Consider the following 16,231-nt stretch of genomic DNA (forward strand, 5'->3'; position numbering starts at 1 on the left):
GGCATGTATAACTTTTTAAAGGGTGTTGTCTATCAGGGTCATCTTCCTTTCAAATAAACAGAGGTAGCATCTTTTTCCCCCTCTAGAGGCTGCTCTCAGACTTTCACCAAACTATCTGCGGCATGGTAGTCCTCACAATGTCTCTCCATCTGGTATTGCCATAAGGGCTAGAAACTTGCTTTTCAGAAACTCAGTAGGTACAGGCTTGAAAGTGCTTGGCCAGTCAGAGCAGCATTAAGGACCAGAATTTTACTTTTAGAATCTTACTTTTTCAACAATAGAAAAAGTAAAAGCTAATAGGGACTATCTACTCCAGGCTTATTATTTCAGAATCCATGTAAGATTATGCCAAGATGTTTGTGGGCTCATTTCTCAGGGCTTTTTTGGACACAATCTTAGTAGTACAGAGCCAACCATAGTGTTTTCTTCTGGCTTTGGTAACATCAGAAATCTGAAGGCAAAATTCACACAACATGAAAAGCAGCTTGCTAGAAGATAAGGCTCTATAGTTAAGCTTTAGCTCAGGGGACCCCAGCCTTTTTCATCTCACAGGCACTTTTGGAATTCTGATATCGCATGGTAGGTCCAGCCACAAAATGGCTGCTCCAGGAGGTAGAACCAGCCACAAAATGGCTGCAGCGGCTTACCTTTAGTCACACAGCGAAGATCTTTGTGCTGTGATGTCAGCTGCTGCTAAAGCAAGATTTTAAAAAAAATCTGCACAGTCAATCAATTCTCCAGTGGCCAATCAGAAACCCTGCTGAGCAAAAACTCCAAATGACCACACCCACTTTCTGAAAACACTTGGCTGGTGACAGGAAATATGTTAGTGAGCTCTTTGGTACCAATGGGAAACATGTTGGGGACCCCTGCCTTAGCTGAACATTTCTCCTGGACAGGCTAGCTTTCTGTGTGAAGGAAGTACTTCTTTCCCCTCATAGAGGAGCATGCAAGCATGGAATTACCTGCCAACACATGCACAAATACACCTGTAGCTTGAAGTAGTCCAGTTCAGCAACAGATCTACCTTTAATTCTACTGATGTTATATTGGCTGTTGGATACAGCTCCACCTTGTGATGTGCTGCTTTCCTTCAGAATGTCCTTCTCTCTGACATATTACAAACACAATAAAACTGTGCCCATAGAGCAATAAAAGCTTCCTGGGGAGGGGTCAGCAGATAACAAAGGATCCGGTGCCATTTAGAGGGATTTATGAGGTCACCTATAAGGAAGGTTTTACAGCAGAAACAATTTAAATGAATGGATTCCCAACTAGTTGTCTCCATTCTGATTTTCACTCTAGTTGTCTTTGCTCTGGTTTTCCCTCTTTCTTAAATAAAAGTGGCCCAAAGTGCAAGAAGATGCTGGTTTAGCTGATATAACCAGAATGGTAGGAATTTCATATCTCAGCCAGTACATGCTGCTGACTACTTTCAGCAGAAAGTGCTTGTTATTGCAATGCACGTTTCCAGTTCCTAAAACTACTAATATAGGGTTCATTATGTATGAGCTATACTTGCTGAAATCCCACAAGGTAGAGGCTGTATGTGATAGTTGATGGTCTGGGGTCAGGACATAGGTGCTCAGCATAGGTGTTTGATTTTTTCCCAGGACAAAAAAGAAAAAAAAGAATAAAAGTATGCAAAGTAGGAGGCATGATGCCAACAGTTCAATTTACATAATTTACACAGGCTATATAGAGTAATATTTTCCTGCTGCAGGAAGGCTAGAAACTGGCTTTAAAAAAGAAATATTTTGCCAGATCTTGTCCTAACCATGTACACAAAGAGTCACAAAGAACAAAAACTTGCTTAAAAAAATATTTTAGCAGACATCGCACGTACACTTTCATGATTCTCATCACAGCTGTAAGGGCTAGAAACTTGCTTTAAAACAAAAAAAAGTGAAAATTGGTGGGGACTTGTTTAAGCTTTGACTCTATATTTTATTTGGGGGAATACCCAAATAATCTTTTGGTGCTAGGTGGTAGAAAATCCAAATGGCCCCCTTCCTATGTCCCCACCCTGCAGGCATTCCAGATGATCCTATTTTGCTACAAATAAGCTTTATTTTCAGTACCCATGACTGATAAATTATTCTGATATTTTCCTTTGGAGGATGCCTTGTTGAAATGTCACCAGTGAGAGTTTAAATGGCTTTAGATATTTATACCCCACTTTTCCTCAACAGGGACCCAAAGTCACTTAAAAAATTAGTATGAAGTTAAATCCCCCGAGCCGTACCAGTGGATGCAACTCTAACGCACATATATGCATACAAATACACTCACAAGAACTCTCATGCACTGTCATGTGCTGCCCTGACAATCTTATTCTGAAGTTAATTTTGAACTTTTGATAGGAAACCCCAGCAAAGCTGAAGCCAAAAGGAACAAATCTTGCCATGGTTCTTCAACGCATAGGGCAGGCAAAGGCAGCATGATGGAATAAAGCAGACAGAAAGTGGCCTTCAGCAAGGCAGTCGATTCACAAGATAAGAGCAGAGGTGCCAGGTTGCATGGCCCTACTGTCATCCATGAAATAAGGGCAGGGACAAATAGCTTAGGGGCTAGTTAATGCTGGATCTGTCTCCTATTCAGTAATTACAAAAATCTTCCAGCTGAAGCTGAAGGCTGATTTTGCCACCTACTTACAATGTACCACTATATAAGACACACCACCATACAAGTAATTAATGGCAAAGAGCTGCGAGAGAAGAGAGAACAAGTACAGCCGGACCCCTGTGGGAAGGAGGGTGACATGTGAGCAAGGATGAGAGTTTGGCAAGGGGGATTAGCCAGCGAAAAACTGGAGGTCACTGTCGGTGAGAGAGCAATGAGGTAACACCAGCAGAGCCAGCCTGGAAATAAAGCGGACCCCCCCCCCCCAGCCTTCCTCCCTCTCCCCTCTGTCCCCAGAGCACAGCAGTGTCTTTTGTGTCTCTCCTGACCCAGCAATTATGAGTGTGGGAATGAGGTCTATCAGGGGAGGCAGCCTCGTTCCTTAGGGCCTCGCTATCGGACAAAAGGGAGAGAAAGTCTGGGAAAGAGAGAGAGAAGCCAATGTGAAAACTGTTCTAATGCCGGCGTTTATAAAAAGGAAGCCAGAGAGATATAATATGGGCACGCAAGCATCCCTCCTGCTTCAGAAGTCTCTTTGCTTTTTGATTTAGGACCCCAATTGACAGGGAAATTTCAAAGGGGGTGTTGTCCATCAAGAAACTGATTCTTTCTTGCCCTGCTCCTCCCTGATTTTTCAACCAAGCAATCAATTTTATCCAACTCATTCTGCCTCTATGTATACGGTTTACAATATAATGTTGTCCACAATGCTGTTACTTGGACTTCTTTTTAAAACTTGCGTTTCTTCCAAAAAGTTTAGTAAACTACAAGTAGACCCCTGCCCTAACTTTATCCTCAAAACAGCCTTGTGAAGATAGGTAAGTCTGAGGCAGAAAAACTGGCCTCCAAGTTACTCACTGAGTTAAGAATTTGAACTCAAGTCTCACTAACTGAAGTCTGGCCTTTCTTTCTGCCACATGACTTCACATGGCTAACCCTAAGCATCCTGCCAATGCAAATGCTCTGGATGTTCACAGCTGGGTGCGAACCAGGACAGTGTGACTCATAGGGTTAATTCCATGGTTGTTAAGAAGCCAAGGCAGATATCTCACCCCCCTCACACACTTTATTTCATCAGGCACAGAGCTGATCAAGTGGAAACAAAGGGGGGGGGGAAGCATTAAAAATAGTGCAAATACCGAGCCAGACTCCAGGGTTCATGTTTAGATATCTGGGGGTTGTTCTCTTCTCATATCGTCCCAAGTTTCTTTGATAAAATATTTTCCCATGCCAAATTGGGACTCAGAACTTCCCCTTTAGCATGACATTCCTGATGGATGATCTGGGCTCTTGCTGGACTGTATCCCAAAGGGATTGTCCTCAGGCCTACAGCTGTACCTTTGGAGCAGGCTGGTCCACCCCAGAGATCCTTGCAATTCCAACCTTCCTCAAATTATTTACAAAGACTGTGTTAATGACTGGGCTACAAAATCAGATACAGACAGGGAGGTCTTGCTACAGTTAGAATAAGAACCACTCTGCAGGATCTGACCAAAGTTCTATCAAATACAGCATCTTGTTTCCCACAGTGGCCTTGGAAAGCTCAGGGGCTGGGGTGTGGAGGCCAAAACATATCTTTGCTACGGTGTCCCAAGCAATTAGCTTTCAGTGTACTGCCTGTGAATGTGGAGGTTCCATTTTGTCCTCAAAGGTAACAGCCAGTGATGGGCCCAGCCATTGTGAATTTGCCTAAACCCTCTTTAATGCCATCTAAGCTAGAGACATGATGTGGCAATGAGTTCTACTAGTTATTAAAGTATTGTATAGGAACAAGTATTTTCTTTGGCTGTCATGAATCTACTGCCTGCTACCTTGGCAAGGACTGTTAGTTACCAAGGCATTTTAACAGCCCTATCAATATGGTTGCAGCATGTTCAAGTATCAGTTGTTTTGATCCAAATGTCTACACTATAAAATGTCAATAGTATAAACACTCAAAAAGGAAAAAGGGGAGTGTACTGAGCTAACACTTCAAGACAGAGTGAGAGAGGGAGAACAAAAGTAAGATCACTTGCTCTGTTAGCAAATCAGGCTCCAGGAGAAACACTGGGGAGTGCTGCCACCAGTATGAAGACCCTGCCTATGGTCACCATCTTTATTCTGAAGTGGGGGCAAGCAGAGCAGGGCCACCAACGCTGACCTCAGCTGGTGTGCAGGATGGTATGGAGGCAGTTCGGTGTAGTGGTTAGGAGTGCAGACTTCTAATCTGGCATGCCAGGTTCAATGCTGCACTCTCCACATGCAACCAGCTGGGTGACCTTGGACTCACCACAACCCTGATAAAACTGTTCTGACTGAGAGGCTGAGAGAGCCCTGATAATTTCTGTGAAATAACACTTGCATAATTTTATAGTTGGGGGTCACCACAACATGAGGAATTGTATTAAAGGGTCGTGGTACTAGGAAGGTTGAGAACCACTGTTCTAAGGCATCTCTTCCACATCCTCCTCTGCTAGGGCATCTCTCCCACAATCCTGATCCTACATTTCACTTTTGCTGTGATCAAGAGTTAAGAAATGTCCCAGAGTGGGTTTGTGAGAACATTTTACAGAAGGCAACGCTCTCTTATTCGAAGCAATTTTCCATTCCATTTATATCTATAGCATTGCATTGGAGGCAGCTCCGGGGTCCCGGTTTTCCATGAACCCCCCCATTGCTGGGGATGACTCTTGATCTGTTTCCCTCAACATTCAGAGAAAAGTTCAAGGGCAGGGAACTGAAAATAGCTGCCCTTTGCCATCTAGCTCTGCTGAGAATGCACAGAAAGGATGCATAGAGTTAGCTCGCTGACCTGCTCTGGTTTCACTGGCTCCCAAAATCCACCAAACAATTAAATAAATATTCCTCTGTGTGTACGTGTGATATAGCAGCCTTGCATCTAAGTCCAAAGTCATTAGCCCAAACACATTTTTACTGGCCCACACTCCCCTATGTTATTCATTTGTGTCCTGAAAGAAGAAATACATTAATTCCTGGGAAAGAGCCTTCAACCAGTCACCTGACTACTTGCCACAGGCAACCAGACAAAGGAATTCCTGCCCCCTGAAATCAGAGAATCATAAAGTTGGAAGGGGCCATATAGGCCACCTAGTTGAACCCCCTACTCAGTGCAGGATCTGCCTAAAGCATCCGCGACATATGTTCATCCAGTCGCTGCTTGTTCATCCAATCGCTGCTCCCCCTGCTTAGGCAGCCAATTCCATTGCTGCATTACTCTTATTGATAAAAATAAAAATACTTCAACCTTCCAAGACATTCAGTAGATGACCTCAAAGTAGCCATTTTATTACCAAGGAACTTCAAAAACAGAATGGAAAGGGAGATTGCCCATGGAATGACTCTTGAGTTCATTAACGTTTGCCCTGCTAAAATCCATCATATATGTCCAGCTACAACATCCTAGCCCTCCTCCACAGTAAAATGAATTCTAGGAGGACATGGTCTCTCCCCTGAAAGGTCCCCACCACCTTCACCCCATATACCAGCTCTTGCTTGTTGGTTAACATTAAGCTGAGTATGGTTGAGCCTCTTGTAACTTCCTTTACTGTTTGAAAAAGAAAGTTGTCAGCCATGCAGGTCAAGAAGATCCTGGATGCTTTAGCAGAGTTTGTCTCCCAGCACACATCAGGGAAATTGGTCACCCATAACTATATGGCAAGAAGACTCTGGATGCTTTAGCGGAGTTTGTCTCCCAGCACACATCAGGGAAGTTGCTCACCCATAACTATATGGCCACAAGTCTCTGGATGCTTTAGCAGAGTTTGTCTCCCAGCACACATCAGGGAAGTTGCTCACCCATAACACCCATGCTGCTTGGATACACTACCAAGTTGCTCAAGTAAGGCAGCATCCACCTCCTCTCCCTGGTCAGGCAGTCCTTAGTAGAATCCAGCCACAATTCGGTTTGTCTCTCCTTCCCTTATCTGTATTTGGATAATTTCCACTGGGCTATCACCCACCCCCTCCAGTATTTTCTGACAAGTAAACTCTCTCTTTGCATACTACCCCACTCTGCCTCTCCTTTGACCCTTTTGTTTTTTTCTTGAACAACTCAGATCCATTCACTACTATATTCTAGTTATGAGAATCAACCCACCAAGTCTCTGTAATGCCTAATAAATCATATCCCTCTGCTTAAGCAATTCATTCTTATTGCCCAAGCATAGATTACTTTATAGGGGTAGATTCAAGTGGGTAGCCCTGTTGGTCTGAAGTAGCACAACAAAATCAGAGTGCAGTAGCACCATTAAGACCAACAAGGATTGAATAAGGTGCTACTGGACTCTACTTTAAAGGGGGATAGGACGAATTCATAGAGGAGAGTTCCACCACGGAACCTCCACATCTAGAGGCAGTAAAACTTGGAATACTGTTGTTAGGAGAATATCAACATCAGGGATAGGTCATAGACTCGGTGCCCTGGCTTATTGCCCTCCAGGACAAACAGTTCACTGCTGTGTGAAGCAAGATGCTGAACTAGATATACCACGTCTGATTCTGAAGGATCTTCTCATGTGGTTATGACTTTTATATTCAGTACTATATCCTATGCTTCTTTTGTATATTTCTGCAAACTCACAGCTCTCCTCCACAAAACTCTGCCAGTCAGGAAGGCACTTCGTCTGGCAAAGGGATAGAAAAGGGTTCCTGAACTTGTCTCCTCCTGGGAGCGTTTTCTTCTTAAACCGGTTAGCAGGAAACAGGTAGCTGAAGCTGTATGTTTCCACATCTTAATTTATGTCCACTCCCAGGTCTCCTCATCTATTGAAGGCTTTTTAATGAGCTGTTTAAAATCATGACGGGAAGCCCCCTCCTGCCTAACGATGGAGATAAGACGGCTGGGGGTGTTGGTCTCGGCTGAGAAGAATCCCTGATAAGGAATGACAGAACCATTTTTATTCTGGGACAGGATCCAAGCAGCAATTATGCCCTCAATTTCCTGCAGTTCAAGAGGGACAGGCCAGAGAAAAAAGGCTTCCCATCAAGCTAAGGCAAGGAAATTATGTTGCCCACTCCACCCCGCCTTGTGAAATAACAATACTTGTTATTTATTATATTTTTATCCTATTCATACACATTCTCTGTAGTAGCTCTTGCATTGTGGAATGGTCTACTGGAGGCTGTTAGGAAGGTCCCTGACACTTCTATCAATTCATATAATGTGCAAAATAGAATTGTTCAGGAGGGAATTTTTGTGGAAGGAACAAAACTGTGGTGTGAAGGTCCAGCTCAAGAGGTGACTTTCCCATACTGTCACTGTGTTAAACAGATGCGTTTGTATGCTACACAGAATGTTTTGCTGCCTTAAACAGATGCGTTTATATGCGCTATTTGGTTTTTCCCATTCTACAATCTCAGCTCAAGTACATTATTTAGACTTACTATAAATTTTCACTATTAGATTCCAATACCATCATAATCCCACTCACTGATTGCCTGATATTACCATATTTTACAATTTACTGACTCACTGACATAAAAAATGTGGTTTTTAAAATCCTACCTGTAATTTTCCTTCGGTCCCAGTGAGAAAGGTAGACTATAAATGAAAATCATCATCTCACTTCTCAGTCAAAAGCTGGCTACAAAAGCAGCTTTATGGGAACCAGAGCCTAATACAAATGACTACTGAATTTCAATGCAAAATGCTTATTGAGGAGGCAATTCTCAACTGAGCTGCATCCAGCCGTAGCAAAAACACTTCCTGAGATATTAGAAATTACGCTCCCAGGACAAATTTCTTGCTGCGTCTGTGCAAAATCACAAGAGTTCATAATTTCACCAATATTATCGGGCCCTTAAGAGAGCTGGATTTCTTTTGTTTCACAGCTGGAACAAAAGGAAGCCTTTGCAAGCAGCCTAAAACATCTGCAGAAGGCTTGGAAGATTTCCAAGCTACAACAGGGATGTTGAGAAATGACTGGTAGGGGATGGGAGTCCCCTTGGAAGATTTCCAGAGATTTCCAGTCTCTGCCACTTCCTTCCTTTTGTTTATGGACAGGACCTAATCCAGAAGCCTGCTGTTTCTGTCCCCATCCCTCCTTGTGCACACACCAATGCTTCATGAATCAGGTGCAAATCCCAAAGTATCTAAAATCTAAAAATCAGAGTGCCTTCCAGGCATCCTGGAAAGGAATCATCATCAAATCAAATAAGACATAAAACACTAAAATGCCTACAGGTGAATCAAGCAATTGAGCTTGTACTCTGTAATACTGGTTAGGTATTCTGTATCAAAAAATTCTTGCAAGGCCAGAGCAACTACGTCTTTGTCAGAGCTCCTTGCAAGATCAAGCTGCACCAAATCTAAACTGTAAGATAGTTCTTGGAAGCAGTCATTGCAATCTACCTTCTCAATTCCACAACCAGTTTGAAATCAGTCTAGCTAAACCTGATATACTACATAATTCAGATATAACCTCTGCACCTTTGGTAGCAACCTAAGGAGGAAATGTGTGGGTTGCAGTTTACAAACTGAGCAACAATAAATATTTAAACATAAATACTTCAATATTTCACTTCTTTAAACTTGCATTACAGCATGACCTGAAGTATCAGAGACAGGGATTGTTAAAATAGCTTTGTCACCATACACGGCACTTGTCTTGCTTCACACAAGAGCTTGCACAATTCATACCTTAACCCTGAGATGACAAATGGAGGCCAAAGCAATTCGCAGGACACAAACCTGTGTAAAATCTGCTGTACGGTCTGAATGGGAAGGAACACTGTGGGATTAAGTTACAGACTTCACAGAAAAATGGGGCCTGAGGAGGAATTTGAAGGAAGAAGTGCAGGTGTTCTGGGAGCCAGATCCAGGTTTTATGAATCTCAGAGGCCTGGGTTCAAATACTCAACTTTGCCATAGGAGCTCACAGAATGACCGTGGAACAACCACGGTGTCACAACCTAGCCTACCTCACAGGATTGTTGTGCTGATATGTACAGGGAAAGAATGAACTTTGGGTTCCAGTCTAAATATCTAAATAAATTAAATATGGCTACCTGCAGCCTTTGTCAAGGCTGCTCTCCATATTATTTGGTAAAGTATGCTGATGTATGAAAGAATTTAGAGGGAACTATTCCCATCAGAGAGGTAGTGCTCTGTAGCTAAAGATGCAATAAAAGTGTCTGAGGCATTTTAAAGACTAATGTGTTTCACCAAGGCAGGAGCTGTCATCAGCCAGCTTCAAGTGCATAGTCATTCCTCAGACACAGCAGCCTCTGACTCATGAACACTTCTGCCCCAATAAAGTGTGTTCATCTTTAAGGTGCCACAAAAAGTCCAAGAACAAAAGTGTTTTGTGCAGGGCTGGCATCAAAGTTGGGTGTTGCTGTGGGGTATCAGCGGAGAGATGGGGCTCCCCACAAGTCCAAGGCAACTTTGGGCTTTACTGGTCCTAATGGGGCTTAAAGGACCACAGAAACAGTCACATTCTTCTCCCTCCTCCAAGACAGTATGTCTGATAGGACAGCATGCTTAATGGAGTGGAGAGGAAGATACGGCAGGTTACTTTTAAGGTGCTACAAGACTTGCATAAAAAATGCAAACAGAAAGGGGGGGAGGAATAGAGACAGAATTCCCAGTCCAGCACAGCAACAAGCACCAGGCAGTTCTGCAGAAAAATCACACAGAAAGGTTTCTTCCCTCCAGGCTATCCCATGTTGGGAGGAACGCATGCTAAGAGAGGCCAACAAAGAACTGGGAGAACAGCCAACCTGGGAGAGCCCCATGGAAGAGAACATGACAAATGCAGCTTCTGCCTCAGCGCATGAAGACAGGCATCTCTCACCAGTCTTGCACCTAGTGTTTTCTTCAAGGAGCCCAAATGTGACTCTGCTCTGACCGCAAACCTGTGAGAAAGGACTGCAGCTGTGAGAAAGGACTGCAGTCTACAATTTGGCTGGGATCACACAGCCGGCTTCCTGGCATTTTGCTTTACTGTTTCCTTAACCTTTTCCCTCATCTTCCTATATAAACATCTGAGATCCCATCACACCTTACGACTTTTCTGTCACTACATTTTGGCCTTGTTACCTTGTGTACCAGGAGAGTGTGCTAACCATGATCCTCCCAATAGGTGTGATTGCTATTCGGTATCAATAAGACCGTTTATGCACTGGGAACTTCACTGCCCCAGCTCTTGCACAGGAGGCCAAATCGGGGGCGGATGAGGTGCACCAGGCCAAATGCTCCCCCATGTGGGTGGAGGAAGAGGTGGGGCAACCTGCCACAACTAAAACTCCAGCCTGCAGCCCAGCATGAAACCTCCAGTGCATAATCAGTCTAAGTGAACACATGTTTTTTCAAACTTCATGTCCCACAAGCATGTCAGAAGGACGACAAAGTTAGATTTCTGGTTGGGAGTACCAAAGCTGGAAACACGCATGTCAGTCCATTTGCAATGAGTGGGGATTACGAACACTAAGATAACATACAGTGTACTAAAAGGGCTCTAATGTAATCAAGAAACTGAGCGTAGGACAGGGATGTGAAGGTAGAAACAGATGTGATTTTCAGTAGCTCTCAGGAAAGTTTTATGGAACAAATACATTAGCATCAAGAGGAGCGGGGGAAAAATCAAACTTGCTCCTCCCTAACCGTTTATGCACTGGAGGTTTTATGCTGGGCTACAGGCTGGAGTTTTAGTCATGGCTGGTTGCCCCACCTCTTCCTGTACCCACACATCTAGTCCAACCCCCTGCTCTACGCAGTATCAGCCCTAAGCATCCTAAAGCACCCAAGAAAAGTGTGTATCCAACCTTTGCTTGAAGACTGCCAGTGAGGGGGAGCGCACCACCTCCTTAGGCAGCCTATTCCACTACTGAACTACTCTGACTGTGAAAATTTTTTCCTGATATCAAGCCTATATCATTGTAGTTTAAACCCATTACTGCGTGTCCCCTCCTCTGCAGCCAATGGAAACAGCATCCTGCCCTCCTCCAAGTGACAACCTTTCAAATACTTAAAGAGGGCTATCATGTCCCCTCTCAATCTCCTTTTCTCCAGGCTGAACATTCCCAAATCCCTCAACCTATCTTCATAGGGCTTGGTTCCTTGGCCCCAGATCATCTTCGTCGCTCTCCTCTGTACCCTTTCAATTTTATCTACGTCCTTCTTGAAGTGAGGCCTCCAGAACTGCACACAGTACTCCAGGTGTGGTCTGACCAGTGCCGTATACAATGGGGACTATGACATCTTTATTACCTGCCAATCCCTGACAGCTCGTGGCAGGTTACATACATCTGAATAAAATCCCATATAACCCCAGATATAAAATCACAATAATATATCAAAAGACAGAAGGAAGAAGATACGGCAGAAAAACAAAACCATTGCTATTCTCAGTCCCCCCCAGAAAACATCTCATACAGGGGGTGGGAGGGAAGAGGGTGCAGATGTCACTCGTAAACCATCACTCATACTGCTGTCCCTGGCCTCATACCGTCCTCAACCAAAGACCTGGTGGAAGAGCTCCATTTTACAGGCCCTGGGGAATTGGAATTCAAGAGAAACCATTCCAATATCAATGCCTTTCTATACTTTCCGTAGAAAGATAATGTTAAAAAAATCCACCCATGTTGACAGCAGGCCTGGGAGCAGCAGCATACGAATGAATGAATGAATGAATGAATGAATGAATGAATGAATGAATGAATGAATGACAAGCCTACCTTAAACCCAGGTATCAAGCCACATTCCTTTCTCCCCTATTTTAATTGTTCTTGATTTTGGAATTAAGTCTTGCAGACAGGGAATATATTCTGTAGCCAAAAGAACACGTCCTAACAAGAAGGAAGATACCTGGCAAAGAGAGTCACAAACTTTATCAACAGGCTCCCAAACTAAGTTTAACCATGCTAGGAACTGAGGGAACCTGAATTAGTACCATCTAATTCAGTTTCCTGCTCCTAAAATTAGTCAGCAAGGAACCTCTGGGAAGTTTGCAAGCAGCATATAGAGGCAAAAGCCTTCTCCAGCTGTTTTTCCCATCACCAGACTTTTAAAGGTATATTGCCTCTCAATACAGAGGCTCCATTTAGCTTTCAGTTGATGGACCAGTCCTCTGTCAGTGTATCTAATCTCTTCTTGAAAGCCATCTATAAGAGTATCTTGTGTGCTAGGATGCCCCTACAAAAGGGAAAAAATCAAAATAATGAGCCATTTGAATGGACCTTAAAGCATCCTCCCCATTCAGGATGAGAAATAAGATTCCAGCAAGACATCCAAAACATGCACTGTTATATCTTTTATGGGAGCTCTTATTAAGGTGACCAGATTTTAACATTGGTAAAGCGGGACACCATTGACCATTCTTGATTAAAAATTTGGTCATATTATATATATATTTAATTTCAACATAAGTACAATTTGCCAGGTACCCCCAGATGTCTGTTCACCTTACTCTTATGCATATTGGTATAGGAGTCTACAAGCTTTAAGAATGCAGAGAACTCATCAGAAGGACTGAGAGGAAAACAAATCAGTTACAAAGTAGGCTGTATATGATGGAGAGATGTGAATAGTTGATAACAGGATATTTGCAGAGCTAAAGATATTTGCATTTCTCCTCAGGAACATACCAAAGGTATTGTTAGCTACACGTTAATATAACAGGCATTACAAATCCCTGGTCGGCAGCTACCTTTGTTGTTACAAGAACAAAGTAGAATTTATTTATATTTGTACCCTGCTTTTCTCTTAAATTCAAAGCTGGTTATTACATCATTCTCCTCCACTTTACTCTATCCTCACAACAATAGCTCTGAAATGTAGGTTAGGCTGAGAGAAAGTGTGACAGGCCCAAGATGAGCTGGAGTTTGAACACAATTCTCCCAGGCCTTGGTCTGACACTCTAACCACTATGCCAGGCCAATTTAGGGAATTAACCGGTGGGCTAAATTCCCCAGGCAGCATACTGCAAAATCTGTTGCCTCAGTTTTTCTTCCAGCTGCCTGCCTTCTTCATCTCTGGCTTGGACCAGATGGGCATTCCTTAGAGAGTCAGATTTGGCCCAGAGGGTATGCAGTTATATATCAAATTGTACCATAACACCATATAAACCACATTTGCTGGATTAGATCCTAAAGTCTGTCTAATCTGGCATTGTGTTTGGACAGGCACCTCTGTAGACTGTACAAGCAGAGCACAAAGGAAACAGCGGTTCCCCGTTTGTCCTGACATCTTGTATTCAGATGCGCACTGAATATGCACACTGAGTCTGTAGTTAGTAGTTACGGTCAACATACAGTAAACCTCTCTTATATTAATTTCTCTAATTCCCTGTTCGGTAGTGGCCATTCCCTGGCAGTGAGTGCCACAAGTAATAAATGCATGCATCTGCCAGCACCAAATTCCATGTGTTTGTATGGTGCCCTGCCTCTGTTCAACGGACTTAAAAAAAAAAGGCCTGAGTGAAAGGACAGAAAGGAATCACCAGAAACTGGGCCATCTTAGAGGAGGAGCCTGACTGATGAATGGGAAAAGCAAGAGAGTCCGAGTCACAGCACAGAAGCATCTCCTCCTCTAGCAGGAAACAGCATGTCTGAGAAAGAGCGGCCGGGAGACAGCATCCGCTGGCAGCCCTGTGTTAGACTTCCCAGCTACTGATCCCACAGCACCGGTGTTTACTTGCAAGCATTTCCTCTCTGGCTCAACTGCCAGCAGCCCTAAATGACTGGGAAAAAAGTGTGAGCATATCATCAGGAAATCCACCAGCAATGCCTCAGCTAAAAGGAGGCACTGCCCAGCAGCCAGCTGTAGAGATGGCTTAACTCTAGGCTGTTACTCCTTCAGCCACTGAAGAGTAAAAAAAGACTTCTGGTGGGCCAAGTATTCAAGGATCTAGGCTCCAAGTCCATTGTTTATGCATAGCCAAGACATCCTTAGACTTTAGAAATATCAGCTGTAAGCACTAAAAGGTAGATTTCTCCATTCGAGGAGACATTGTGGAGAGCTTACCAAGAGTCAGGAAAAAGAAAAGCAATCTGTACAGAGTTAGCATGTTATCTATGTGAGGGAATAAGGCAAAAGTCTGCCCCTGCTGAATACAATTTCTGTTCACCTGCATTATTCATGCAATTATCTTTAAAAGAAATTCTCCTTCCACTTGTCACATCTCAGCTGTGAATTCACAAGTTAAAAAGGTGACAAATGGTACACTAACTCAGTTTAGGAAGATGGTGGTGGTGGGGAGAAAGAGAAGAGGACTGAAGAACCTATTAACCAAGTGGAACCTCCATGTCTAGAAGCAGTATAACTTCAAGCCAACCCCCCCCCCCCCCCCCCGGAACAAACAATGAGGGAAAGCCAGGGCCAGAATGTGATTCAAGATTCATAGGGCCATTTCGCACGGCTTCAAAATAGCACAATGGTTGCTAATTGGAAACGCTACTAATTTGCCATAACCCACGACATCGTAGACAATCTGCAACAATCCTGAAACCGACCCGCCAAAAGCGCTTCGTTGTGGCGCTTTCAGGGGAATCCAGAAAAGTGGATTCACCCTCCGGATAGCGATACACTCCTGCAACCAATCTGCAACACTAGCGCTAAAGACCTGTGCGTTACCATTGTTGCTGGTTCTTCAAAGTCCCTCCCCCTGGCTCTCTCCTCCAAACTTCTGGCGAAGCGATCGCCATTTTTTTTTCTCCGAGCGAGCGGGGATAAACGCACCAGCGAGCCTCTTTCTGTTTAGAGGCTTCCCTGGCTTCAGTCCTTCACCTTTAGTCACTAAGCACAAACCACTTAAAAGCCCGTTTGCTGAAATAAAGTCCCTTTATTTTTTACACATAAATTCAGCCGAAAATCGGGCCCGTGAGAAGGGGGGGGGGGATTTTTTTTTATCACTCGAGGCAGCATGCAAACGATCATACAATCAAACGACAGCTCACATTAGGCAGCTGGATGGGTCTCTCCGTAGCAACGAATCTACCTAGATTCGTTGCTATGGGTCTGTTTTTTTTTTAAAAAACCTTTCTTAAAGGGAAAGGGGCTGTTTGGGAGCATGCTAACGGCTGCCCATTGGCTGCTTGACGGCCAGGGGCGGGACGAGCTTGGCAATAGCGCTTCCTTTCTAGCGATTTCTGCCGAGACCGGAAGCTTGTGGGAAACGCTAAAAAACGCAACTGATTCCACTACAAAGCCAGGTGTGCAAAACGACGAATTCCACTATTTTAAATGGCGATTTTTCATTCTGCAAACTATTTGCAACAAAGATCCCCGTGCGAAAAGGCCCATAGTCTCCTGGCAGGATTCACAAAATGCTAGAATAGGTAGATTTTGAGGTCTGAATGGAGAAGCCGTTCTATATATTAGATACCTTGCATTCTCTTATCATTATTAGATTCTTTCAGCTCAGGCACTGAAAAGGAGGCTCAAGGGCTGAGCCAAGCCCCTATTGAGCCCTGTCTCAAATGAAGCCCCACAACGAGCAAATGCTCAATGAGACGGGGGCACACACCTTTTCCAAAGAGGAAGCATGACATCACCAATGTCAGCATATGCAAGATAAACATCCTTTCCATGTCTGGCCACGCTGGGTTCCGCTCATCATTCAGTCTCAGCAAAGCACTCTCAGCAGCATTTGGGGGGCTTTAGGGTTTTTTC

General features: G+C 43.8%; 1 protein-coding gene across 22 annotated transcripts in view; it reads right to left on the bottom strand.

Annotated features, from left to right (window-relative positions):
- The window catches only part of EXD3 (exonuclease 3'-5' domain containing 3), a 179,421-nt gene that overhangs the window by 62,591 nt on the left and 100,599 nt on the right, over nucleotides 1–16,231 (bottom strand). Inside the window, exon 20 of one of the 22 annotated variants that reach the window (XM_077306296.1) lies at nucleotides 12,298–12,427. The exons of the other annotated variants lie outside the window; for them this stretch is intronic. Within the exon in view, the coding sequence (XP_077162411.1) occupies nucleotides 12,299–12,427 (129 nt within the window). The 3' untranslated portion in view covers nucleotide 12,298. The remainder of the gene's footprint in view (nucleotides 1–12,297; nucleotides 12,428–16,231) is intronic. 22 annotated transcript variants of the gene reach the window in all.

The sequence above is a fragment of the Paroedura picta genome, chromosome 12, assembly GCF_049243985.1.
Source record: "Paroedura picta isolate Pp20150507F chromosome 12, Ppicta_v3.0, whole genome shotgun sequence".
Taxonomy (NCBI): Eukaryota; Metazoa; Chordata; class Lepidosauria; order Squamata; family Gekkonidae; genus Paroedura; species Paroedura picta.